The sequence below is a fragment of the Protopterus annectens genome, chromosome 1.part1 (genome assembly GCF_019279795.1).
Source record: "Protopterus annectens isolate FY-2018-M chromosome 1.part1, PAN1.0, whole genome shotgun sequence".
Classification (NCBI taxonomy): domain Eukaryota; kingdom Metazoa; phylum Chordata; order Ceratodontiformes; family Protopteridae; genus Protopterus; species Protopterus annectens.
In genome coordinates this window covers 1,100,909,671-1,100,936,309 of record NC_056726.1, presented here as the reverse complement: position 1 = coordinate 1,100,936,309, position 26,639 = coordinate 1,100,909,671, and the positions used below count along the sequence as shown (strand labels likewise).

The 26,639-nt window shown below is 41.4% G+C and overlaps 1 protein-coding gene across 1 annotated transcript in view; it reads right to left on the bottom strand.

Annotated features, from left to right (window-relative positions):
- LOC122815495 (vomeronasal type-2 receptor 1-like) overlaps positions 1 to 26,639 on the bottom strand; it is a gene marked incomplete at its 3' end in the record, with an annotated part of 397,765 nt that overhangs the window by 32,020 nt on the left and 339,106 nt on the right. The window contains exon 6 of the mRNA XM_044088044.1: positions 9,514 to 9,637. Coding sequence (XP_043943979.1) covers positions 9,514 to 9,637 — 124 coding nt within the window. The remainder of the gene's footprint in view (positions 1 to 9,513; positions 9,638 to 26,639) is intronic.

Here is a 26,639-nt window from a genome sequence, read left to right as displayed (position 1 = left end):
TATTCAGAGTCTGTTTGTAATGCCAATTATCTGCCTATAGCAGCTTTGTGATCTGCCCCCCACAACCTGTTTATTAATGAGTCCATCACCAGTATGAGCAGCAGAGGGCTCAGAGCTGACCCTGGTGCACACAAACATCTACTGTGGACCCCTCTATGAGTCCAAACACTATCTGTACTTGTGATAATGGGTTCTTGTGCAATAGTCTGCACTAATTCTATAAATGTTTCTGGGACTTTGAACCACTGCAGGCCTGCCCAAATCAGCTTTCTTGGGAGCTTGTCATATGCTTTCTCCAAATCTGTGAATGCCCAGATAAACTCTTTTCTCATAGCCAGCTTCTTCTCTTATGTTTGTTTTGCTGTAGTCATTGGATTAGGTGGATGTGAATTCTCCTCTTATGTTTGTTTTGCTGTAGTCGTTGGATCAGGTGGATGTGAATTCTTCTCTTATGTTTGTTTTGCTGTAGTCGTTGGATCAGGTGGATGTGAATTCTCCTCTTATGTTTGTTTTGCTGTAGTCGTTGGATTAGGTGGATGTGAATTCTCCTCTTATGTTTGTTTTGCTGTAGTCGTTGGATCAGGTGGATGTGAATTCTTCTCTTATGTTTGTTTTGCTGTAGTCGTTGGATCAGGTGGATGTGAATTCTCCTCTTGTTTGTTTTGCTGTAGTCATTGGATCAGGTGGATGTGAATTCTCCTCTTATGTTTGTTTTGCTGTAGTCGTTGGATCAGGTGGATGTGAATTCTCCTCTTATGTTTGTTTTGCTGTAGTCGTTGGATCAGGTGGATGTGAATTCTTCTCTTATGTTTGTTTTGCTGTAGTCATTGGATCAGGTGGATGTGAATTCTTCTCTTATGTTTGTTTTGCTGTAGTCGTTGGATCAGGTGGATGTGAATTCTTCTCTTATGTTTGTTTTGCTGTAGTCATTGGATCAGGTGGATGTGAATTCTTCTCTTATGTTTGTTTTGCTGTAGTCGTTGGATTAGGTGGATGTGAATTCTCCTCTTATGTTTGTTTTGCTGTAGTCACTGGATCAGGTGTGATGTGAATATGAACTGCTGCTCATCTCACATTTTACTTTCTACTATTCTGAGTATGTATCACTCTATCGAGAACTTTCATGAGGTGTGAGAGGAGTTTGATACCCCTATACCTCCTACCATTGTGAATGTCCCTTTTTCTTCTCTTCCACTGGCAGCAGAATGATTATTCCCCTATCATCTATGAGATACCTTTCTCTTCATACTAGTAAGCAGATAGTTACTGTCATCCCTTAAGATCAGTATGCAATGACTGTCTTCTCTATTTTTCTGTTTTGGCCTTGCAACTAGGTAGAGATTTCTAATGCTATCTGCTGAGCCTTTTTCTGAAAGCTGATAACAGTGTCTCTCATGCCTCGCTCCTTGTTCATGCATTCCACCAGCAGCTTTACTTACATAAATTATTTCCATAACTGTCTCTGTTGCATATCTGTTCTACAGTCCTCCAACACACTATACTGAGGCGCTGCCATTCTTCTTTGAATCCACCTATTTCCTCTTCTTGTTGAAGTGCTAGAGCCCTGAGTAATTCCCTGAAATGTTGTACTTTCTCTCCATTCAACTTCCAGGTCTTTAGCCTCATCTCCGTTGACCTTCAAGCCTTCTCTGACTGCTGCTTGCAGATGACTGGCATTCACTGATTGCTTCTTGCAGATGATTGTTGCCACCACTGGCTCATTATATGGAATGATTGTTTCCCTGGGGATACCTTTGCAATCTCTGACTCTACCTCAAGGCCCTTTCCTTTTCTTGCATATCCTTTCTAGAAGGAAGTCTATCTGAGTTACCTGTGGGCCATTCTTGTATGTGATTGTTTAACTGCCTCTCCTACTAAACCAGGTTCCTATTACGCGATCAAAAGTATAAAACTTCGAACACCACAAGATCGAACTTGTATGTTCGAAGTTTTATAATTTCGAATGCACAAAAAAAAAAAACAATAGACAGAAAGTAACTGTTGTAAGCAGAGGGGAAAGCCCCCCTCCACCCCCCACATACCCCACTCTTTAAATATACCAACTCCGAGTTCGCACTACAGTGCAGAAAGGGAATAAGCCCCCCTGCTTACAAGAGTTATTGAGCTGATTTTGTTTTTTTTTTTTTTTTTTGTTTTATTTTAATTCGAATTGCTGAAACTTTGAACACTTGTGTTTGATGATTTCAGGTTCGAAGTTTCAGCAATTCAATAACGTAATAAGAACCCTACTAAACCATGTGCTTGCTATTATCAAGCCATTTGTCAGACAGAAACCTAGAATGGACTCTCCTTCTTTATTTCTGTTACCCAACTCATGTAGCCCAAAGCAGTCCTCATATCCTGTTCTGTCTGTCCCAGTATGAGCATTCCTGTTCACCACTATCCACAACAACTAATGCTGCCCTACTTTATCCATTAGTTTTTGCAACTACTGTCTGAAACTTCACTATCACAACCCTACTGTGTGTCATAGGCTGAAATTATGAATAGGGTCGCATCAGCCCTACTGTGTGCCACAGTTTAAAATTATGAATAGGGCCTCATCAATCAAACCATGTGTCACAGGTTGAAATTATAAATAGGGCCCTGTCAACCCTACTGTGTGCCACAGGTTGAAATTATGAATAGGGCCCCATGAACCCTATTTCATGCCACAGGTTGAAATTATGAATAGGACCCCAACTTTACACCAGAATCTGATTACCATGAGTCTACCACTAACTTCAGTGACATCCCTCACTGTACTTAAGAGACTTTTACTCATCACAGTTCCCTACATCAATTCTAGTCTATTCTCCCTTTTTTAATTTTTCCAAGTCTTTTGGGTATCTAATACCATAACAGGAATGGACCCCATTCCTAAGTCAAAGTATAATTAAAGTTCATGAAATTAGTATTGCTTCAATCTTTGATGTTAGCCAGAAGTACTCTTTGCAGCACCTGCAATGTGCCCAGTAATGATTTCTTCTTCAGTTTGTACAGAGTTACATGTATCTGTAACATAGCTAAGTAAGATTGTAAATTCTTATTTTTTAAGACCCGTTGATCTTCCTACTATATCTGGTTTTCTCATATCTATTTTTGGAATTGTTGGTAGATCCCATGTGATGTAAACTTCATCATTTTCTATGATGCTTTGTCACTCATGTTTCCAGTATTGTTCAGCTACTACAATATTATAATGTTCGCACAATCCCCGATGCAGCAGTCTTGCCACATTATGATGCCTTTCAGTATACAGTCCTTCTGCCATTAGTATACCACAACCACCAAGATGTATGACTGTTTCCAATTCTGTTTTACAAAACAACATCTGTCTGTTTCAACCACATGTTTGATTGACTTTGTAAACCAACATGTGCATAGTCCACTGTCTTGGGCTGCCAATATTAACCTTTCATCTCTTGGTTTAAATTTACCTCTACTCAACCATTCCTGCATCCGATCCTGAATATCATGAGGTTGTCCCAAGATTTCTATACTTGCCCCTATATTTATGCATTTCTATATTTCTTGCCTTCTTATCTGATCCTTCACTTTATATTCTTTCTTTTTTTTTTTGGCACATTTAGTTGCTGCCTATTTTTTTATCTACTTCTGGTTTGATTTCCATTCCCACTCGACACCGCTATGCATCTGCTAGACTAAGAAGGGATGTCATCTTAGATTATTCTCCTCATATGCATCAAAACTTTCACTATGTTTGGGTCTTGTGAGGTCAGCAGATATCTATGCAGTCCCATGACTGCAGATCTATACATGTAATGAAATTCAGAACAGGGACTATGTAGGCTTGGTATACACTGATTTTTATAAATCATTTGATAATCATGAAGCATCCTTATTGTTTTCTTGTCCAACCAATCCATCAGCTTTTGAGGACTGTCAATTACTCCAAAACTGTACATTAGGACAGGAAGAACAAATTGGTTTATAGCTTGAAATTCCTAAATGTCAGTGTTTATTTCAGTATTAATTTTATCATCTAAAATATTCTTTACTAAGTTTATTCACATTTGTTCTTGGTTTTATTGTTGATCCTTCATCAGTTCCCAAGATTTATAAACTCCCTCTTGCTCAAGTTATTTTATATCACATTCCTGTCCCAAACTGATGTTTTCTAGATTCTGCAGCTTTCCTGCTTTAAAGGTTGCTTTTGCACATTTATCAAGACCAAATGACATTCTTATATCATCTGTTTCTTTCATTGATCTTAATATGTCTGTCCATCTCTATTAGATCAAGCAACTCTTCTCTTAGATCATTTCTTCTAAACTGAGGGCACATTCTTTGTTCTCCATTTCCTGTGGACATTCCCTAGATAGTTCCTGAGCATCTTCCTGTGCCTCATTCTCTTCAATTTCATCCTGTGTCATCTGTTGCTCTTTCATACGGGAACTCACTGGCTTATCACTCCATAACATTGACTGCATCAGAGCTGCCACAATTTGCAGTTCCTCCCCCTTGATGTACAACGCCATCTGAACTTTTGTACTGGTCTCCTGTGGAAGGCTCCAAAGTATCTTCATATGGCAGCTGACCAGATGCTTCCTGCTCTACTGGTTTCACCTTAATTTGAGGATTCATCGCTCTATCTTGCTGTGATGTTCTCAGAGTTAGATGTTGTACACTACATCCTTGCAGGTAATCCATAACCTCAATTTCTATTTCTTTAACTTCTCCATTACTAGTCCTCTTGTCTACTTTCCTGTTTCTTTTTTTGTATTGTGAAATTTTCCATATCTGGATGCTTTTGCCTGTATTTCTCTTTGAATATATTTGCGGCTGTTTTTTGTACTAATTCATTTGGCTTTCTTCTTTGCATAAATATTGCACCATATCAGATCTTTCTTTCTCATGTCCATATTTCTTTTTTATAACTTTCAAAAATCTTTAGATTTTGTTCTTTATATTTTTGCACTTCCCCAGTTCCATCTTTTTTCCAAACAGCACAAGGTTTATTGGTCTAGATAATGTCTTTCATAAATCTGTTGTATTAATGAACACAAGTTTTTATTTGAAGCTTCAAATTTTTTGAATATCTTGTGTCTGGAAATTCTAGGCCTCTTGCATAATAGTAACAATACATCATTTCTTTGTTATCTTCAGTACTCCATTCTATCATCTTTATGGCTCTTTTTTGTGATTTTTGTGGACTACTACTTCCTTCTACAACAGGGGAAGGAGTGAGGAGTAGATTCTGGATCCAAAGTCTAATATTTTTGTTTTACTGTCCTTCCACCTTGTCTCCTGGATACAAACAATGTCCAGGCTCCTCCTTACAATCATCCACTTCCTAGCTATGTCCTGTCAGGGATCCTATATTCAGTGTAGGAATGGAAAGGTTCTGTGGACTTAAAACTTGAAGATAAGCAAAGTGCAGCATTAGAAATATGTGACAAATGTTCACTGGTTCAGGCTAACATTAGAAATATGTGACAAATGTTCACTGATTCAGGCTAACATTAGAAATATGTGACAAATGTTCACTGGTTCAGGCTAGCTTTAAATTTGCAATATATAGTTCAAAGCTTTTTATTTTTGTAGAAAAGAGGTACATTTTATTCAGCAATACGGAATGCATGGGTCTGAACAATGCAATTAAAGGGGACATTCTTTTATTTAATAATTATTTGTTTATATATAATTTGTCCAGAGTATAGTGTTCCAATGATTATTGTCAGGCATTAAATGCTAGCCTAGATGGTACATTTATACTATGAAGTTAATCTCAATGTTACATTGATGATGTGAAGTACAAAATATTATGAATATCCTGGCATATGACTTTCATGACAGATACCTAGAGTACAGAAATTACATGTGTACAAGCGTGCTGCACAACACGTAGTATGTAAAGTAGTTCTAAAACATTACAACATTGTCTGTGTCACAGTGCTGCAAATAACAGAAAGGTACTTAAGCACTGCAGAAGACGTTGTATTGCTAAAACAGAGACAGGCTGTAGAGAGAGGTCATGGGGAGGGTCTTTATTAATTTGCTGAAAGATATTTTCAGTGAACATTTCTTCGTCAATACCTAACCATCGAAAATCATTTCTAGGATTTGTGGAATTTTCCTAGGGCAATGAAGTAATTGGCCAACTACACAACTTTGTCCTTTTCACCATTGTAGTGCGATCTTGGAGTTGGTATATATATAATTAGGGGTGTGTGGGGGATGAAGCCCCCACACTTGTGTGGGTTTGATTTAATGCTTTGTATGTTCCGTTGTGCTGTGGAGCAATAGTTTCATTGCTCTGCAAAAATTCTGCAAATCGTAGAAGTGATTTTCAACTATTAGGTGTTGATGAAGAGGTGTTCGCTAAAAATATCTTTCAGTGAACTAAAAGAGACCCCATGGGGAAGGGTGTGGAAGGCAGTAAAGGTGAAGCTAGAGAAGTAGATTATTGAAGATAGGTAGGGCTGAAAGGAGCTGGAGGTAAAAAAATTGCAAATGAGGGGTGTCTTAGCAGAAATCAGGATCAATAATATTGAATAATTATTATCTTCATGTAAACTGAGAAGTAAGCCAGGAACACATCTGTTTTTATTGTAAATTTAAAGAAGGAGAGGAAAAAAAACAGGAGACAGAGAGAATGAATAAGCAACTTTCAAAGTATCTGACAGTGACACCATAAGTCACACTACATTGTTGGAAATAAATGCACAGGAGGGGCAAAGGTAGAAAGGGATAGAGGGATAGGTGTTTAAGTAAAAGTCAACAGGAAATGATCTAATCAAAAGTGAAAGCTGGACAAGTGAAGGGGAAAAAATCCAAGGAACAGCAAAGCTATCCACTGCAAAAAGCCTTTGAGAAAGCAGAAAGAGCATTTAAGAAATGTTTAAAATAGAAAAAGAGATAGAGGTGCCATGGAGCATTACCTTGTTGCAGTAAAAGAGCTTGTGTATCTCAGTGAAGACGTGACCTATACATTGTAGATTACCCTATTTGGGCAGGTCATGGTGGAGAGATTGGATGACCGATGTTCGGCTGGAGGAGGTAATAGCAAGCCACTCCAGTAGTTTGTCAAGAAAATACTATGGATAAAATAAATGTCATACTGTCTGGGTCAATGCATCTTTATGTAAACACACACTTCAGAAAAGAATCCATGTAGTGATATGTCAAAATGACACCAGAGGATGAGACCCTCAGGTCTGATGATGTCCAGCATACTAGTTTAGAAGAGAAAAGGGCAAGTTATAGTAGCGCTTCAGGTTATTATGCAGATGGAGTTAAGCCAGAAGGATGTCTGTATGCTGAGGTGCTCAAAGATGAAAAGAAAGTTTGATGCTACAAAGAGCTGCCCAACACTGCAATATGGAATGTAAGAAATGTGACTCAAGGTAAACTTGTCCAAATCTTACTTTGGGGCATCAGTGGTCAAGCCACATAGATCTTAGTGTGGACTACACAGTGCAGAGATTCTTGTCGCCAATGGCCCCTCACTTTTACCCTTCCCATTGAAGCTGCCCCTGCCCACTCTTCAACAGGACTAATTGCATACTGTAGATCTCTCTACAATGTCCCTTACACACTGAACCCCAAAATCAGCACTTGCAATTTTCCTCTTAGTAGATTTGCAGTTTTTGACCTCCATACTATATGGGTCAGTGTATCTTTATGTAAACATGCACTCCAGAAAAGGATCCACGTAGCAAAAGGAGAGAAAGGCTATAATATAAAATAATTTAAACAGAGCTTACAGGGGATACAGCCAGCAAAGCTTACTACTACTATGTGTTCATACCTTAAAATCTAGGGTGCCACATTCTTGTCTCACTTTACATTCTCTTCTCCATCCCCTGGAACAGGCAAGTAATTTCTGCATTGCTCCTTCTCTGGGGAATTAAACCTTCCCTGATTCAGGTCTTAATTTGACTTGCTCCTGGGCACAAGCTTAACTGGATCATCTTAGTTGCTCAATCTATGGCTGCTAGACACATTGCTGGCTTTAAGTCAGGAACCCGTCTCTATAATGTGTAATTATCTGAGATAGTGGCATACTCGGATCCCCTTTAGAAGCTTGAAGTTTCAAAGCTTCAAGCTTCAAATGGCCAAGACTAGAAGACTGAAGTTTTGTAACTTTAAACATTTTGAATGGAGATCACCGTACAGCGCGGAATGGAATATTTACTGTTTTCCTCATTGTAGTGTGATCTCAAAGTTGATATATTTATTTAGCAGGGGGTGTGCTGGGGGATTTCCCCCTGCAAACATGTAAAACTTGTTTTTTGTTTTTATTTTTAATTTTGTTTTCAAAGTTTCAAAATGTTGATCTTCTGGTCTTGGCTGTTTTAAGTTTGAAGTTTTGAAACTTCGAGCTTTAGAAGTAGATCCCCACACTTTGGATACTCTGTACTCTAATCCTGGGCTCCTTTGCCAGATTCCCGTATCACAAGTGCTTTCTGGTTTACAAACTTCTAGTATCCGAAGGCAGGCACAGCTCCAATTGTCTTGGGAGATCAAACAGCTCTCTCTCCTGCTGCACCAGCAGTCTTGGCCATCTACCCAACTCTGACCTTCCATGAAGGATCTTTGCCTGAGATTATTTTAATGTCAAAGTCTATAGCTGTGACAAGCAAAAATGCTTCCTCTCCATGCTACTATCAACTAAGCAGGAAATATCCATGGAACTATGAACCCTCCCCTTCTCATGTTGTCAATATCAGAAACAGCCACACCTATTTTCAATTACACCAGTGGCAAATACTCTGCAACCAGCACTCTATGACTTCCCATTTTCATCCTCCTCCAGCATGATGTTACCAACTTCTTATATCAAAAAGAGTGAATGTTAATACTGGCGTTTTCCCATGGAGGAACTGACAAAGTCAACAAATAGGTTAAAAAATACCCACGATTCACAGCATCCTGTCCATTATATCACTATTATTTAATGCACTTATTGAAACAGTTATTATATCATTTTAATAGTTACTTTTTAATGTAGTATGAAGATCTGAAAATGCTAAATTCGTTAATTTATTTCATGTATGTCAAACAGGGCGTATCCTTATTCCGTATCCTTATTTTGACCTTTTTATAGCCGTAACCTAGGAAACAGGCAAATGAACAACCACCAACAGAAAAAAAAATGGCGTAGTGTTAACTCCATGATTTAGGATTATTTCTAACATTTCCAATTCATCTTCTAGTAGCTTGCTCCCTGTATCCCTATTGTCAATCTTCCCTTCTTGTACAGTATAACACCTCCTCCTTGTCATGTGACTCTGTACTAGTAAATTGCTTATGACCCCTGCAGTTACTGGCTATGGATTCCCATACCCAAAGCATGGGGATTTAAATGAGGTCATCCTATCCTGCAAACACTTAATGTATCAGTTCCTTTGCATAGTATTCCATTTAACTGTTGTTTAAATATTACATTTATTATTTGTCACATTAAGTCACTTTCTACATACTATGTAACATAGTACCCACTTCTCAGTTCCAGTTATCAACATTTGAACATTCAACAAGACTTACCACTCTGATTTGAAATCTCTCCTTCTGAACAGAGGATGCAGTCATAGCAGCAGACTGGCTGTCCACGGTGAACTAGTTTTCTGTATCCGTGTGAGCAGCTCTCACTGCAAACAGAGCGAGGAGCCTGAAGCAATCAAAAAAAAATAAGAAATTCAAACATTAAATAGTATTGAGAATGACAAACTGATACATACCATAATATAATGCTGTAAGAAGTAGACACCAAAAGCAGTGTTGTATGAGCTAGCAGTTCAGATACACCATGCACAGTGCTACAAAACATGGTAAGTTATACAGTTGGCCAGCTGCCGTTAGATCGCTCAGGCACTTAGCGATGAGAGGGGGGGGGTCATGCTTCTGGCCTTGTTGCGTCTCTGTAAACTCACCGTTGACTTGCCCTCCTTCATGTGTTTTCATCTGGTTATACCAATAAAGTCAACTGACTGTGGTTACTCTTTAGACTGCTGAAATGGTGGCTCACCAATCCTCCAGGACCGTGAAGGCATAGAGGGTCTATGGAGATGGTTTGACCTTCTTGTGTTTCGGGACTCTTGTTGACAATGAATAATAATATCATCAGCAGGTCCTTCATCAAAGCCCGCACTAGAATTCTTTGTATTGCTCAGTTTTGTTGCATACCTCAGCGCTACAGCTATCACAGTATTTGAGAAAATCCAGAAGTCTTGACTGGTGTGTTATCATAACAGTCTTCTTTAACTATAGTTAAAATTGTTAAACGTGACTTTTGGAAGAATTTAGGAATCATCTTATTGCTCTCCATGGGTTGCTGTTATATCCAGAGTATAAGGATTCCCTTCAGAAGTATTCAAATGTTGCAGTAAATGTATATGAAATATGATGTTGCAGCTGCAGCTGAAGATATGTTTCATAGTTCATATGAGGCCATGCTAGAATACAGACTCCGCATTTTTTGAGTATACATACCAGTTTGGCTAAACAATATGGATAGTGTTGGCTTTGAGTATGTATGGCCCCAGGTTTGATTCTGGTCTGGCAGTGTGCACCAACCACTTAGTTGCTCTTCTGCATGCTGTTATCTGTTCAGTCGCTCTTACTTTGCACTTATTACTGCTTGTTAGTAGCCTTCTAATTTACTACCTTCTGCAATTGTTTTCTAGTCATTTGTTAATCTAATTGCATTTATTTGAACTGTATTTGCCGTAGTGTTGCTACACACTCAGGTGTGCTGGCCTGCACTACAATTTGAATTGTATTTACTGCTGTTTTAGCCGCTTTTCTGTAACAAAAAAAAAAAATTCTAAGCTTGTTTCAAGCCTTTCCTGTAACTAGCCAAGTCCAGATTCAGACTCGCTGTATCCAGGACTGTTGGTAAGCTTCTGAGCCCCCCCAAGCCTTTCTGTGTTGGAGGGAAGCCTTCTAGCTTTTCAGTGGGAGTGGTAAGCACTAGGTAGCCTATCTGCCATGGGAAGAGTGGGTTTTGGCCCTGAAATTGTAGTTCATTGGCCGTTTGAACAGTTTTTCCATCTCTTTCTACTTTCTGGTTAAAAGCCCATTTTGCGTTTGGTCCCTGCCTTTCCTATAACTAGTGTAGTCCAGGTACAGATTTGCTGTATCCAGGACTGTTGGTAAGCTTCTGAGCCCCCCACCAAGCCCTTCTGTGTTGGAGAGAAGCCTTCTGGCTTATCAGTTGGAGTGGTAAGCACTAGGTAACCTATCTACCACAGGAGGAGTGGTTTCTGGCCCAGAAATTATAATTTATTGGCCGTTTGGGCAGTTTTCCATCTCTTTCAACTTGCTGGCTTAAAAGCCTACTTTTGTACTTGTTCCCCACCTTTCCTGTAACTAGTCTAGTCCAGGTACAGATTTTCTGTATCGAGGACTCTTTATAAGCTTCTGAGGCCCCAAGCCTTTCTGTGTTGGAGGAAAGCCTTCTAGCTTATGAGTGAGAGTGGTAAGCATTAGGTAGCCTATCTACCACAAGAGGAGTGGTTCCTGGCCCAGAAATTGTAGCAATTGGCCCTTTGGGCAGTTGTTTTCCATCTCTTTCAACGTTCTGGTTTAAAAGCTGCACTTGCGCTTGTTTCCCACCTTTCCTGTAACTACCCTAATCCAGATACAGTGTTGCTGTATCCAGGACTGTTGGTAAGCTTCTGAGCCCCGCAAATCTTTCTGTGTTGGAGGAAAGCCTTATGAGTGAGAGTGGTAAGCATTAGGTAGCCTATCTACCATGAGAGGAGAGGTTCTTGGCCCAGAATTTGTCATTTATTGACCATTTGGACAGTTTGTCCATCTCTTTCAACTTTCTGGTTTAAAAGACCACATCTGTGCTTGTTTCCCATCTTTCCTGTAACTAACCTACTGGGTACCACTAGAAAGCCTTAAACTGATACAAGCCTTCTAGCTTAGAAGAGAGACTTTGGAGTGATTAAGTATCAGTTTTCTGTACTTTCTTGCTGTACTTAACTGTTTTCCACCTAAACACAGATTTTCCAGCATTTATTGTGATTTAAAAGCTTGTTTTTTTTCACATATTGTACTTATTTGACTGCCTGCACTCTTAAAAAGTCGTTTTTGTTTCAATAATTTGTTTAACTGTTGTAGGCTACACACTAAAGTGTAATAGCCTTTTCTGATTGTTTGTATTCGTTTAAAGTTGTTTTAAGTGTATTTTTCACTGTTTTTGCCCTATCTTTAAAAAAAATAAATAAATAAATAAATTCCTTGTTTCCCACCTTTCTAAGCTAGTATAGTCCAGTTTTCAGGCTAGTGCTGAATTTAGGGCTGTGATACTAGTTTCTGAGTTGCCCATACCTTACTTGGATAAAAGGAAGTTTCTCTGTTAACCTGTGAGAGATGGGAGCTTTGAGCAATCTATCTGTACCTGGAGGAGTGGTTCCAGTCTCTAAGTTAGTAGTTTATTGGCCATTTTGGGCTAATTTCTATATCTTTCATTTCCCTACTATAAAAACCACATTTGCATGGTTTTGCATACCTGGCAGTGCTGGTTAGCAACAGTTAAATTATTCCCGGCTCCACTAAGTCTCCTCTTCAGTTTTTCCCTTGAAACTAGTCTAACTCTCAACCTAAATGCTCAAAAAGCATCTTACAGCCCAGCACTTTCTCATACCTAATAGCAAGCACTAATATACCCTGACACTGATTGCCCAGCAGGGCAAAGCTCTTTATTCACCCCTCACCAACCAAGCGACTAAGCAGCTCACCCTACTATTCAGGCATGACCAAAGGGCAACTTCAGGTGCAGTCTCCAGTCCAGCTGGTGAATCTGGGTATCCTGAGGCAATGTTACAACTGCCTCATGTACACAGTCAACCCTCTCCTCCTACCACAAAACACTAACATATGCAAGAGATGCAATTATACAGCCAAACTGGAAGCTAAGCTGTCTCCACCCAAGACTGGAACAGACAGTCAAAAGGAGAAGGTTAACACTTGCACCACACCTCCAGCCACACACAGACCTACTGAAATAGCACTAGCAAAAAATACACATAAATACACAAAATCATACTCGGAGGCTCTAAATAAAAACCTGCAAAAGCATCAGAGACCTCCAAAGCAGACACCCAAACAACCTGCACTTCCCGTCACAAACCAGACAACACATAAAACACAAAATCAGTGTGCCGCACAATCACAGCCCTTAAAATAACATACCTAACACACTAGTAATAGGTGACTCTATAGTCAGGCACACTGATGTCCCACTCACTAAGCTGGACAAGCAGAAGGTTACTGTGAGCTCCCTGTCGGGAGCCAGAATCCGGCACATAACACAAGCACTCAGGCCACTCCAGAACAAGTACAAATATGACTCTGTCATTGTTCATGTTGGTGTGAATGACCTGAGATGTACCTCCCTGGACTACATGAAAAGAGACATGGAAGAGTTCTCTGATCATGCAGCCCAGGCTGGTATGACCCTGACCCTGAGTAGCATCCTGCCCTCACCAAGAATGATACCTCAGTATAAAGAAAAAATGATCAATTTCAACAATTAGCTAAGCTTCTGGTGTCATTCAAAGGGGATCCAGTGTCTGTCAGCCTGGGACGACATGCTCAACAAGCCACGCTGCTTTGCAAGAGATGCTTGCACCTGTCACCTCTAGGCTTTTGGATACTGGCCAAGGCTCTTGCTGGCCCCATAGTGCCTTTTTTAGGCAAGACTCAAAAGTCAAACCCACCTCTGTAAATAGCACAATTAACAAAAATATGAGGGTTATGCTACTCAACGCCAGGAGTTTATATCTCAAAATGCACGTGCTCGAAGCACTCCTCAGTATCGAGAATGTCAACATCTGTGCAGTAACTGAAACCTGGTTCAAGGCTCCAGAGAGCACCCCAGCACTACTGGACTACAACTCATACCACACGTTTTGGCCACAGAACACGGGCCGAAACACAAAAGGAGGGGGTGTATCCATATTCATCAAGGATACCTACACCTCCAGGTTAGTGGCGCAACATGATACCACTGAGATCATCCATGTGCAACTAACATCAGGCAAATCTGCAATGCAAATTGTGGCCTGCTACAGATCACCCTCCATGACCCAGGACTACCACTCCACCTTTCTGGAGACACTGGAAAACATGATGGTTCTACCGAACACCCTGATATTGGGCGATTTCAATTACCCTAGCATTCACTGAGAAAACTACTCAAGTACGAATTCCCAGGTCCAGTGCTTCCTGAAAATCATCAACTCAAATGCCCTGGATTAGCTGGTAAACTCCCCTACCAGAGGTGAAAACATATTGGACCTGATCATCACCAACATGGGCGACAGGTGTTCCACACCGGACGTCAACCCGTCACTGGTTAGATCAGACCATAAACTAATCACTCTGGATATTCACATCCCACCACCACCCCCAACTAAGGAAACCACAGTAAAAAACTTTTCTACAGCAAACTTCCTCTTACTTAAGACAGAGGTGGTAAGTTTCACAGCCCCCCACGCTAAAGGATAACATGGCCCAATATGCAGAAACCTTTACAAATGCACTCTGTAAGCACCTACAAGGATGCATGGATCGTCTCATCCCTAGCAAAACCAAGACTCACTCCTCTAAGAGAAGGAAACCAGTTTGGTGGACCCCTACAATAAACAGGCTATACAATAGAAGAAGGAAACTAGTTCAGAAAAAAATCAAATCCCAAGAAGGAAAGACATGCCTGATCAGTATCAGTAAGATACTAAGGTCCCTCATAAAATCCTCCAAGGCTAACTTCAAAAGAAAAATAGCCAAGGATTCAAAAGATAATCACAAAGCCTTCTTTAGCTATGTTAAGAATCCAAGTGGCAACTCGCAGATATGCACTGAACTAGTGTAAAATAGCACAACATATACTGAACCTACTGATATTGCCAACATCCTGGCAGATAGATTCAGTGCAAACTTCACCCCCCTCTCACCTGCAAAAGGACCCACAACAATACCGGAAAAGTGTAGTGTCCCAAAAAATCACAGATGCACAGGTGAAAACAGCCCTATCAAAAGACAAAAACACAGCATCAATGGGACAAGATGGTGTCCCAGGCTGTGTCATGCACAAACTACAGACCAAACTAACCTCCTACCTAAACACGCTGTTCACCATCAGCCTCTCCACATGCTACGTGCCCATAGAATGGTGCACAGCAACGGTTATTCCTCTCCACAAAGGAGGGGCCAGAACTGACCCTAGTAACTATTGCCTCATAAGCCTGACTAGCCTAGTCTGCAAGGCTATGGAGCATATCATCATGTAACTCATTAACAAAGACATTGGGAACCTCCAAACACTTGACCCGACCCAGTTTGGCTTTGTTAAGGGCAGATCATGCCTATTAAACCTGGTTGACTTCTTCGAGACAGTCACCAAGGCCATAGATGAAGGAAAGGTGGTTCACATTGCTTACCTTGACCTCGCCAATGTTTTTGACACCATTCCCCACTCGGGTAATTCAGAAAAACTCACCAGCCTGAACATAAACCCCTACGTGATGAAATGGGTTGCCATCTGGCTTACAGACAGAACTCACACGGTAAGAATAGCAGGCTCCAGGTCTGACTCTAAACCAGTCACAATTGGTGTGCCATAAGGCTTGGTCCTGGGACCTCTACTGTTTGGCATATACTTCTCGGAAGTACAGGCAAACACAGGAGGACTATGATTAACCAAGTTCACTGATAACTGCAAACTGGGAGCCATAATTGACTCTCCGGCTGACACGGACATCCTCCAAAAGGGCCTTACTGAGACGGACAACTGGTGTCAAAGTCATGGCTTTAAGCTAAATGCCAAAAAATGCATAGTCATCCCATTTGGGAAAAACAAAACACCCACGAATTACCACATAGGTGGCAACCCCCTTATTACAGAAGAGGTAATAAGAGATCTGGGGACCCAGATAGATAGTAATCTCTCCTTTGACAATCATATTGCCAAAGTAGTTAGGAAATCCTTCTATGTGGCCCATCTATTTACTAAAGGGTTCGCATCTAGAAATAAAAAAGTTATAGTGCCCCTCTACTCGTCACTCATTAGACCCATCATAGAGTACAATACCCATTTGTGATGTATCTCACAAGACACTTCCAACAGCTGGAAAGACCACAAAAGTACCTCACCAAGAGGATTACTGGCCTCAAACATATGTCCTATGCAGCCCGACTGAAAGAAACTCTGGCTGTACTCAGTGGCATATTGCTTACTCAGAGGTGATCTCTGCCTGACTTACAAAGCCATGTCCAACTCAGAATTGATGGACGTGCTCCACCTAAAGAAGTCCAAGTCACTGCGAGCTATGCGCTCTAGTGAGCTAAACCTCACCACAACAATAAATAGAACATGCTGAAGGGCTAGATTCCTGTCAAAGAGACTCCCCATGCTTTGGAACAAAATTCCAAATTACATCAGGCAGAGCCCCTCACTAACACTCTTCAAAAGAAACCTTGACGAGTGGATGGGTAACAGAAAATACACCCCTGGGATCACTTAATTGGCTCTGCTTGACAGAGGATCAGTTAATTAATCAATGGGGCGGCGAAAGCCGACACACTCTGGCTAGGCTTATAAATGCCCTCGGGCAGATAGCCTAGTACCTACCTATGAACCTATGAACCTATAAGGGTTAAGGCTATGAACTGCTGATGATCGACTTCCTGTGGTACAGGGTTTGATTCCCAGAGCCCTGATTCGGCTATTGCAGGACCTTGAGCAATTCATTTAACCAGACAGTGCTTTGGGTGGGGGAGGCAATGCAAATTTGGAATAGACTCCTTACTGGTCTCCTGGACTGCAAGTAACTACCTATGTACTCATGAATCTATGGCCTACAGTACCCAAGAATATAATGACATCTCAAATGGATTTATAGAACTGGAGTTACGCATATGAACTGGGACTTTAGTCATAAATGAACAATGTTGTCAGAAGCTAATTTGATATGCCTTACAGTTTTACAAGAGCCAAGTAACAAGGATTACTATCCCATAACAATACTTCAGATGAAATTAACTCAAAACCCATCAAGATCCTTAAGTACCCATTATGAAAAGCCTTGAACCCTAAGGATAATCTGCATACCATAAAGTCTTAATGAATGGAACATAAGCACAATGGTTAAGGTCTATCAGAATAGTTATGATCTTGAACATTATGCAGACATCTGTTAACTTTTCTTTCTACACCCTCAAGAAAAATTAAAACAGCCTTAGAGTTGGAGAAAAAAAGAAGTTATATACACACCATAAAGCTATATCTGTGTTGTTGCCTCTCATTTGCTCTTCAACCTACAGGTTTCAGATCCAACCATCAGATCCAGCTCGACCACATGCCAACACTTCAGGTTCCCACATCTAAGCTCATCCCCTACCCATGATGTTCCTCTCCTTCAAATTCTTCAAATCGAGTTTGCTGCATAAAGTTATATTGTCACTTTATACAGGTATCAATAAATAACCTAGAGGCATTAGTAGAAGTCATGAAGGAACAGTTCAGGAGCTCAAACAGAAAGAAGTATTTGTCCAAACAAAAATATTCTGTTAGTTCCTTCCAAGGACAGGAGGACAGAGAGAGGTAAGATTGAACAGCAAATGAGAGGCAACAATACAGATGGAACCATTATGGTGAGTATGTAACTTCTTTATTGATGTTGCTGCCTTCATTTGCTCTTCAACCTGGGGGACAGAGGCCCCAGCTACAAAAGAACTTGGGTGGCCCCTAAGGAAGGCTATTCCTCAGCACAGGAGAACCAAAAGATGCCCTGTTCCTGGAAATAAAGTCTAGTTTGAAATGTGAAAGAAAGGTATGATTGTTTGACCAAGTAGCTGCAGCACAAATTTTATCAAGGAGAAGCTTCGACCAGAAAGCTGAAGAAGTGGAGACAGATCTAGTAGCATGAGCCTCAAAGTGACTTGATAAGGGATGCCCTTTGTAGAATACAAACGTTTAATGCAACTGGTAGTCCAATGAGCCAGGGTAAGCTTAGAAACTGGTTTACCCAACCTGGACTTGGAAAAGGAAACAAAAAGTTGGTCAGATTTCCTAAAGCTTTAGTTCTATCCAAATAAAACTGGAGTTCTCTGTGTACATCCAATGTATGAAGTAGGAACTCTTCTCTGTTTTGAAATTTAGGAAAGAATATAGGCAGATTGATAACTTGGTTTATGATATCCTCAGAAGCAACCTTGGGCAGAAAGGAAGAGTTAGTGTGCAAAGTTACTCTATCCTTGTGAAAAGTTAAATATGAAGGCTTGCAAGACAAGGCCTACAATTCATATACTCCTTTGGATGAAGTAATAACCACCAAGAAAATGATTGTCCAGGTCAGAAACTTCGACCTCTGAGCTTTTTGTAGAAATTTGGGAATGAGAGGAAGAGGGGACAGGCAAAGAGCAGACCAGGGGGCCAAGCATGGACTAGAACATCTCTTAGTGACTATCTCTGGGGAGAGATCAGCACAAAGAACTTGCTGCACTTGGTGTTGGAGGAAGAGGCAAAAAGATCACAGCAAGGTTGACCCCATCTCTGGAAGATCGTATTTGCCATTGAAGGATTCAGAGACCACTCTTGAGGCATCAGAATGGTCCTGCTGAGCCTGTCCGCCAAGATGTTTGACTTCGCCAGAATGTGCATTGCTGTGAGAAAGCAGCTGGAAGAAACCACCCTTTGCCACAACCTCATGGCATCTCGACTCAGTGAGTAAGACCTGGTAACTCCTTGCTTGTTGATGTACCAGACCACTGACATGTTGTCTGACTGAATAGCAATAGTTCCTGTTGGAAGAGAGGAATGAAGGGCTTGGAACACAAGAAGCACCACTCTCATTTCCAGAATGTTTATATACAGATTAGTCTCTAGGGAAGACCACGTGCCTTGGACCATTTGTCCCAGATAATGCCCCCCCCTTGAACTGGGAAATATCCCTTGTCAAGGTGGCTGTGGGAGTGGCTAAGATAAACAAGCGGTCCTGGAGAAGATCCTTGGAATGGATCCACCACAGGATGGGTGAGCAGAAGAGACCATTGTACTCCTAAGGACAACTGAAGTATTCTTATGAGTAGGCAAGCTAATGGCACCAACATGATCATGGCCACCATGGACCCCAAAGGCATTAGGACAAGACTTGCTGGTGGTGAAGGAATGTCCATTATTTGTCTGACATGAGCCCAAAAGGAGGACATTCTGTCCAGATGAAGAAGAGCTAGAAACTAAATGGTGTCCAGATGGGCTCCAATGAAGTCTATGACTTGGATTGGGTGAAGATGAGACTTTTATAGGTTGATTGAAATGCCCAAGGTTGAGGCTAGGTGGAGTAAGAAATCTCTGGCTTCTAGAAGTCAATGTCTGGTAGGAGCAGTTAGGAGCCAATCATCTAGCCATAGAAGCACCTGAGATCCTTGCAGTCTCCAGTGAGCTGCCATGACTGCCATGCATTTGGTGAATACCCTGGGGGGTGTGGTGAGACCAAAGGGCAGTACCCTGAACTGATAATGATTGGCTCCTAGCTGGAAGCAGAGGATGTAATAGTACATGTCCTGAAGGTCTATAGAGCACATCCAGCTGTCCTTCTGCAGAAAGGGCAGAATGGACTGTATTGTGATCATTCAAAACTTTGAATTGGCAACAGATTTCTTGAGAGTGGTAAGGTCCAGAAAGGGCCTAAGGTCTCCCATCTTTTTGGGCACTAAAAAGAATCTGGAGCAGATGCCTGATCTCAGTTGGTATGGGGGAACACTTTGGATGACTCTTTTTAAAAGCAGCTTCAAAATTTCTAAGGCTGCAGCCACCCTCTGATTGAGTGGAACATTGGGAAGGGTTTTGCTTGGAGAGAGTTTTTGAAAAAGGGTATTGAATAGCCTCTGGGCATATTTTTTTAATACCCAACAATCTTTCATGATGGCTTCCCAGGTAGTTGTATGTAAAGACAAATGCCCCCAACTGCCTCCAGAGATGAGCAGCTGGGCAATCACTCAGGATCACTGATTGGTTCTGTCCAAGAAGGTATCCTAAGACCCTTGATTCATCAGACCCCCACTGCCACAAGGGCAGCATCTGCTATTATAACCATTTCCCCTCTCCCTCTGTGGGGAAGGTCTCCCTGTGAATCCTGAAAAGGAACTTGAGATTTTCAGAACCACAGCTTCTTGCCTTCACTTTGCTTCCTGGAAAAGGTCCATTGTGGGGTAGAGAGGCAGACCCTGACAGCAGACAAGGTGTTTTCATCCTTTTCACTTTGGGAGAGGGTGTCTTTAACCAATGAACTGAAGAAAGTCTTTCTGTCGAAAGGGGCATTTGTGAGGGATGCCTTGCAGTGTTCTGAGAAGTCACACAGCCACATCCATGCATAGCGTCTGGTAGCAATGCCTGAAATGGCCACCAGTGAGGCACCTTCTGCCACATGAGAGATCAACCTCATGGATGTGTTTGAAATAGACTGAAGGGTGGCCAGTCTGGAGGAAAAAGTGTTCTGTTCTTTGGCAGACATGGACCCTGTGACAGAGCTAGAGAGATCCTTAACCAAGTCCCTATGTAGCCTGGTTACATGTGCCAAGAAGATCAGTGCTCATAATGCAAAGGCTGCTGAAGCATAAACCCACTTCCTGAATCTGTCCAATGCCCTGGACTCTCTGTTAGGGGATGAACAGTGGAGCTCTGTTGGGCCAGCTCCTCTTTGGTGGTGGCTGCGACTACTATGGCATTGATGGGAACACCTTTAGTCCAGTGGAGACAGTCAGCAGAGGCACTAAGGACCTTGTTGGGTGACTTGGGGATAGGTTCCACTGTGTCTGGTTCCTTCCATTCCCTGCAGGACACAAGATCAATATGGGGATCTGCAGGGGGGTGTAGCCAAAAAGTAGATGGGCCTTCTCCTAAGGCTTCCAGAAACATGGATTCCTCTGGGTTAGGGTTTTGGGAAGACCAACCACCCTTTTGGAACAGGATTTCCATGATGTCTGTGAAGGAGATAACTTTGGGTGGTGATCTGGGGGACCCTTCCCCTTCATCAAGATCGGTATCTTCTGTGAGAGATTCCAAAGGGGAATCTGAGTGCCTCCTTTTGCACTGATGTTTCTGAAGCACCTCCTCAGTGGAGGGCTCCAGGGAGGCATTGGAAGTCTCAGGGGGTTCCAAGAAGGAAGTAGATTTGAAGTTATTTTGGGCAGGCTGTCCCGGCGGAGACAGAATAGAGATCTCAGGCACAAAAGCAGTTGGAGGGAGGCCAGGTTCTGAAGCAGGAAGAGTCAAGGCTCTTCTGGGTACAGAGCGAACCCTCTCCACCACTTTGATCACCAAGAGATAGTGAGACAGTGCGGGCACCCCCTCTGGAGCCAAAGCTGTGGACAGGGAAGCTCCATGAATCCCAACAGGCCCAGATCCAAGTGAGGTGTTGGAGATGAGTTATTGAACGCTGAAGCTCTGAAGGAAAGAGACAGCTCTGAGAACTTTGTTGCTGATGTCAACCACTTGGACCTGGTGCAGAAGCTATGGCTTTGAGAACTGCTCTCCTCTAAAACAGTTGGACCCGGGTGATACAGGGAGACTGCCAGAGGTGAGATGGCTGTACCTGCCAGCTCCTACATCTTGACTCCAAGAAGGCTTTGGCCCGATAACTCTAAAACCTGAGGTCAGATCGAAGAAGGAGAAATAGGGGTAAAGTTTGGAACATTGCTTGCAAATCCAGGAGGGGATGGACCATGTAAGATCCCAGCTGGATTTGTGCCTTGAGAAACTTGACCATCATGTTGTCTACCTTGGCTTCAGAAAGACCTTGGGAAGACCTAATGGAAGAGGTGACAGAAGCAGGCCTGGAACTGGGTCTGTGATGTTGCAGGAGAGGGGACCTGGGTCTCACTGTCACTGGATCCTGAGACAAGCTTTGCTCCAGCATGGAGGGGAGGCCTGGATGATGATAGGAGCCAAAGAGCTCGGCTTTATAGGTTTGATAGTCTTGGTGGGAGGTTCCCCCGAGTGGTGTGATCTACACAGGCATCTCTTCAATTACTTATGTTTTTTTCATGGGGGGTTGAGCCCCTGAAGAGGATGGAGAGGCTGCAAAGGAAGAGCTAGGCAGAAGACCTTTTAAAATGTTTGTTGTGCCTATCTATAAGTGCCTGCTGGTTAAAATCAGCACAAATTGAGCAATCAGAATTGAGATGAGCAGCACCAAGACAAATTACACATTCACAGTGGGCATTTGAAAGTGGGATTTTGTGCCCACAAGTGCTACAATTTTTTGAAGCCAGCAGGTTTAGGATCTGACATGGCTACAACAATCAAACAGCTCATGGTGCACACACATAGACACAACTAGCAACAGGAAATTAATAAGACAAGTCTAAACTGAGAAAAAAAAGGTTTAGAAAGTTTTTTAGAACAGGAAGAAAGGGTAGACTCATCATAGACTAGTACTAGGCTAACTGCCTTTGTGAGCCATTTTAAGCCTAGCAAATTACCCCCCTGTGAGAATCAAGCCCTGATCCTTGTGCCTGTAAGGTAAATACCTTAACCATTATGCCAAACTCTCAACTGTAGGGAAGGGAAGCGAAAAGCACTAGGCAAAATTCTACATAGAAAACCTGGAAATTACAATAACTGAGGCAAAGAGGGAAAGCTGTTAGATATACTTATAAAGGTAAGTTATCAATATATGGCAAGAATAGATAAAAAAGGAAGTCATTGACTCACAGAAACACACTGAGGAACTCAGAGAGCAAGATACCCCATGCAAAGTGAAGCACATCAAATTAGATCTGAGGGATTTGGAGGAGAGGATCGTCAAGGGTAGGGGAGGAGCTCGGATGTGAGACCCTGAAGCTTTGGTATGTGGCTGAGCTGGATCTGGTGCTTGGATCCGAAACCTGTAGGTTGAAGAGCAAATGAAGGCAACAACATCAGATACAAAATTTGAGTTAATTATTGGCTGAAGTTACAAATAATTTTATTAAGTAAGGCTGAAGATCTTGATTGAAAATGTATGAAAGTTTTACCACATACATTTTGTGTTTTAGATTTGAACAATAAAGCCCTGGCTTTAAAATTCAGTTTAGGGTTGATGAAGACACCAATATTTTTAAAAAAAGGTAAGAAGTGCCCGCTCAAACAGATGCCATATGCTGCCCGGTTAAAGAAACTCCAGCTCTAGTCAGTGGCATACCGCCTGCTCAGAGGCGATCTGTGCCTGACGTATAAAGCCATGTCCAACCTGGAATTAATGGACATGCTGCACCTCAGAAAATCCAAATCCCATCGAGTTACACACTCGGGAGACTTGAACCTCAGCACTGAAATAAATAGGACATGCTGGAGGGACAGATTCATAACCCAGAGGCTCACTTCACTCTGGAATAAAATCCCAGTCCAGGTTAGGCAGAGTCCCTCATTGACTCTCTTCAAGAGGAATCTTGATGAGTGGATGGGAGATAGTAGGTTTAACCTGGGTATCACTTCTGTGTCACTGTTAGACAGAGGGACAGTATACTAACCTCGAAAAAGGGCATAGAAAAATTCATTTAAAATGTGTGGCGAAAGCCAAACACACTCTGGCTAGGCTTATAAATGCCCTAGGGCAGATAGCCTAGTATGAACCTATGAACCTATGAACCTATGAAGATGTCATGTTTGATTTTCAGAAGTCCAAAGGTTGTGAAATCACATTATTTATTTATTTATTTTATTTATTTAACATTTGTTGACCGGGTTGGTCCATCTGGGCTGAGGCCCTTTTTCAGTGGAGACCCAGGGAGAAAAGCTCCATAGTTACAAAATATTTACAAGTTCCAAGAATACAAAAAAGATATTTGCTAGTACACAGAAAAAAGAATACATAATGTACAGTGAGTATACAATAATAATACTGATTACAGATTATATACAGTGTTGGCTAGCTATGTATATTAAGGAAGGAAGTCAAGGAGAAATTGAATTTTGAGTAAAGAGAAAGGAAGCTAGTAAGGAGTGTTTGGGTGGCAGTGAAAGGAGAGATAAGACCGCAACAGTATTTTATTGACCAGTTTACTGGTGAGGAGATTGGAATAGTAAAGGATAGTTCAGGGGTAAGAGTCGGGAGGGGGTTTAGAGGAGAAAAGGGATGGGGAGTTTGGAAGGAGGTAGAGTTTGGTACTTGTAGCAGAGAAAGAAGTGAGAGAATTATTCTGGAGAGGTGGGTTAACTACAACTGATTTTAAACTCTTTGCTATTCATGCTTTTTGCAACAATTACAAGATAGTTAATAAGCACAGTATAATCAGTGATGTTAGTAATAACTGTAATAATGATGCTAACTTGATAACATCTGTGTGTTTGGTAAATCCAATATGTTTATGTGTAGGCAGAAAGGAAAATGCCATGTTGAAATGAGCTGGACCTAAAACAGCCACCGTTGGACCTCTGAGTAAACATCATATCAGTGTGAGTAATGTCTGCAATTTTTTACATAAAATTGATTGTTAGAAAGCCATGAGTTAATCCAGTTTAAGATAAAGGTATTAATAACAAGTTTCATCATGCATTCTATAATGCATGTTATCATTACTCAATGCAGCACACAACTGAATGCTTTGGTGGTATCTAAATATAGCATAATAATGCCTAGCCCATTATGCACAATACTGCTAACATAGTCATTAAACTGATTAGACAGGTAGACGCAGAAAGGTTTTTCATAAAGCCATATTGATAGGTATCTAGCACAGCCTGGGATTACCCTCAAGGAAGTTGAAAAGACATCTTTTGAAACATTTGAAAAACAAGGAAGTTGGAGAGATTGAGTGGTAACTGACAATGCAACAAATCCCATTTTTGTACATTGGAATAGTCAGGGTTTCCTTCCACACCATAGACCATTTTCCCAGGAAGACGGAACGAGGCATTTTTGTAACAGAGTTTAGAAATGATAATGTGCCAGGAAAGTATATTTGAGCTTAGATGGTTAAATCATACACCAGGTGTGTTATCTGCCCCTTTGCCACTGGTGCATTTTCTTTTCCTTAAGGAAGCCTCAACCTTATCTGCCCCTTTTGCCACTGGTGCATTTTAATTTCCTTAGGGAAGCCTCAACCATGTTTAGTAATATAATCACCTGAAACACAATGAGTATCATATTGAGCTATTTTTTTCCTTTTGGTTCCAAGATCCAGCCTTCTCCATCAAATTTCAACAACCAGCCACCCAATTAACCTGATTTCTCCTGTACGGGTAAGAGCAGTCCAGCTCATTTGTCATCATCATGGTGAAGTTTGAGTATCTGGAGGTACACCATCATTGATGGCAGGTTCATGGATTTTCTGTTATGGCTGAGTCCCCATACACATTTCCTGGAGTTGCACATCCAATGATCGTAGAAAATAACTGTCACTCACTTCCATAAATGATGTAAGCCTGCAGAAATTGCCATCTCTCTTTGAGAAAATGTCTCCATAATGTCTCAAACCTCCACCGCAGAACTTGCACAGAGTGTGTCCTCCTGGTCATAAGTGCCCCCCCCCCATGTATAGGTATACAGACACAGACCTTAGCTTCTCTTCCACCCACCCCAATCAGTTCCACCAGCATCTGAGATGCTACGTGACATCCAGACATCTGGGCCACAGTCAGGGTTTTCCCTCCACAGTATGGACCAAGTACTCTGTTATGATTTCTTGTAGTTCCTGCTATGACTGTAAAGGCTGATGGATTTACTCATGTGTCAAGACATATATTTTCAATGATGAGAAGGTCTTTCATGGCCCCAAAAAAATATACTATTGTGCTAAGAAGATGGAAAACCTTTCAAGTCTGTCTGAGTAAACCATTTTAAAAAGCCCATCTATAATCTTATTGATGATCATAGGATATACAAGCCTGGTCAGACCAGAGTTACACACATCTTGTCAATACTCATCCTCAGGCTCTACCACCATCTGGAAAAAGGCTGATGCCTGTGAGCCCAGGTGCAGATTTCACAGCACCCGTCCACGATATATTTATTTATTTATTTGAATGTGTTTACTGGCATACAGCACTGGTCAATTCTGACCTATTTCAGTCTCAGCCCTGGGTTGAAAACTGACCTGACATAAAAAAGAGACAAGAATAAAATAATACATAAGTGACAATAAAATAATACAATGGTAAAATAATGTACAGAATACATAATAAGCCCAATCTATTTACAATATGTACAAAACTTTAAATACATTTGAGAAATTAGAGTAACATAAATGGGAGACTTGAACAGGAGCAAAGGATCTTAATGGTTAAGATAGAGTGGAGAAATGTTAAAGTAGACTTACGTGATGTAATCTGAGGGGTAACAGGGACATTCTGCTTAGTTAATAAAATGGCATTTTAGTAGAGAGCAGAATTTGGATAAGAGGATGAGTCTTTAATTTCAGATAAGAGGGAATCCCACAGTTTGCCCCAAGAAATGAATGCATGGTCAGGCATATATTGCTTAGAGTATGGGATTTGTGTATTAGGAGCCGTGTGGTCCAGGTATCATAGGTTGTATGTGGGGATATGGGGTCTATATCAGCATCTTGAATGCTGACAATATCGAATCCGATATTTTTGCCTCGAGAATGCCGAAAGTGCAGAAAATCAAATGGGTAAACGGAAATCTCCGTAAGGGGAGATTTCCATTTACTTCAATGTA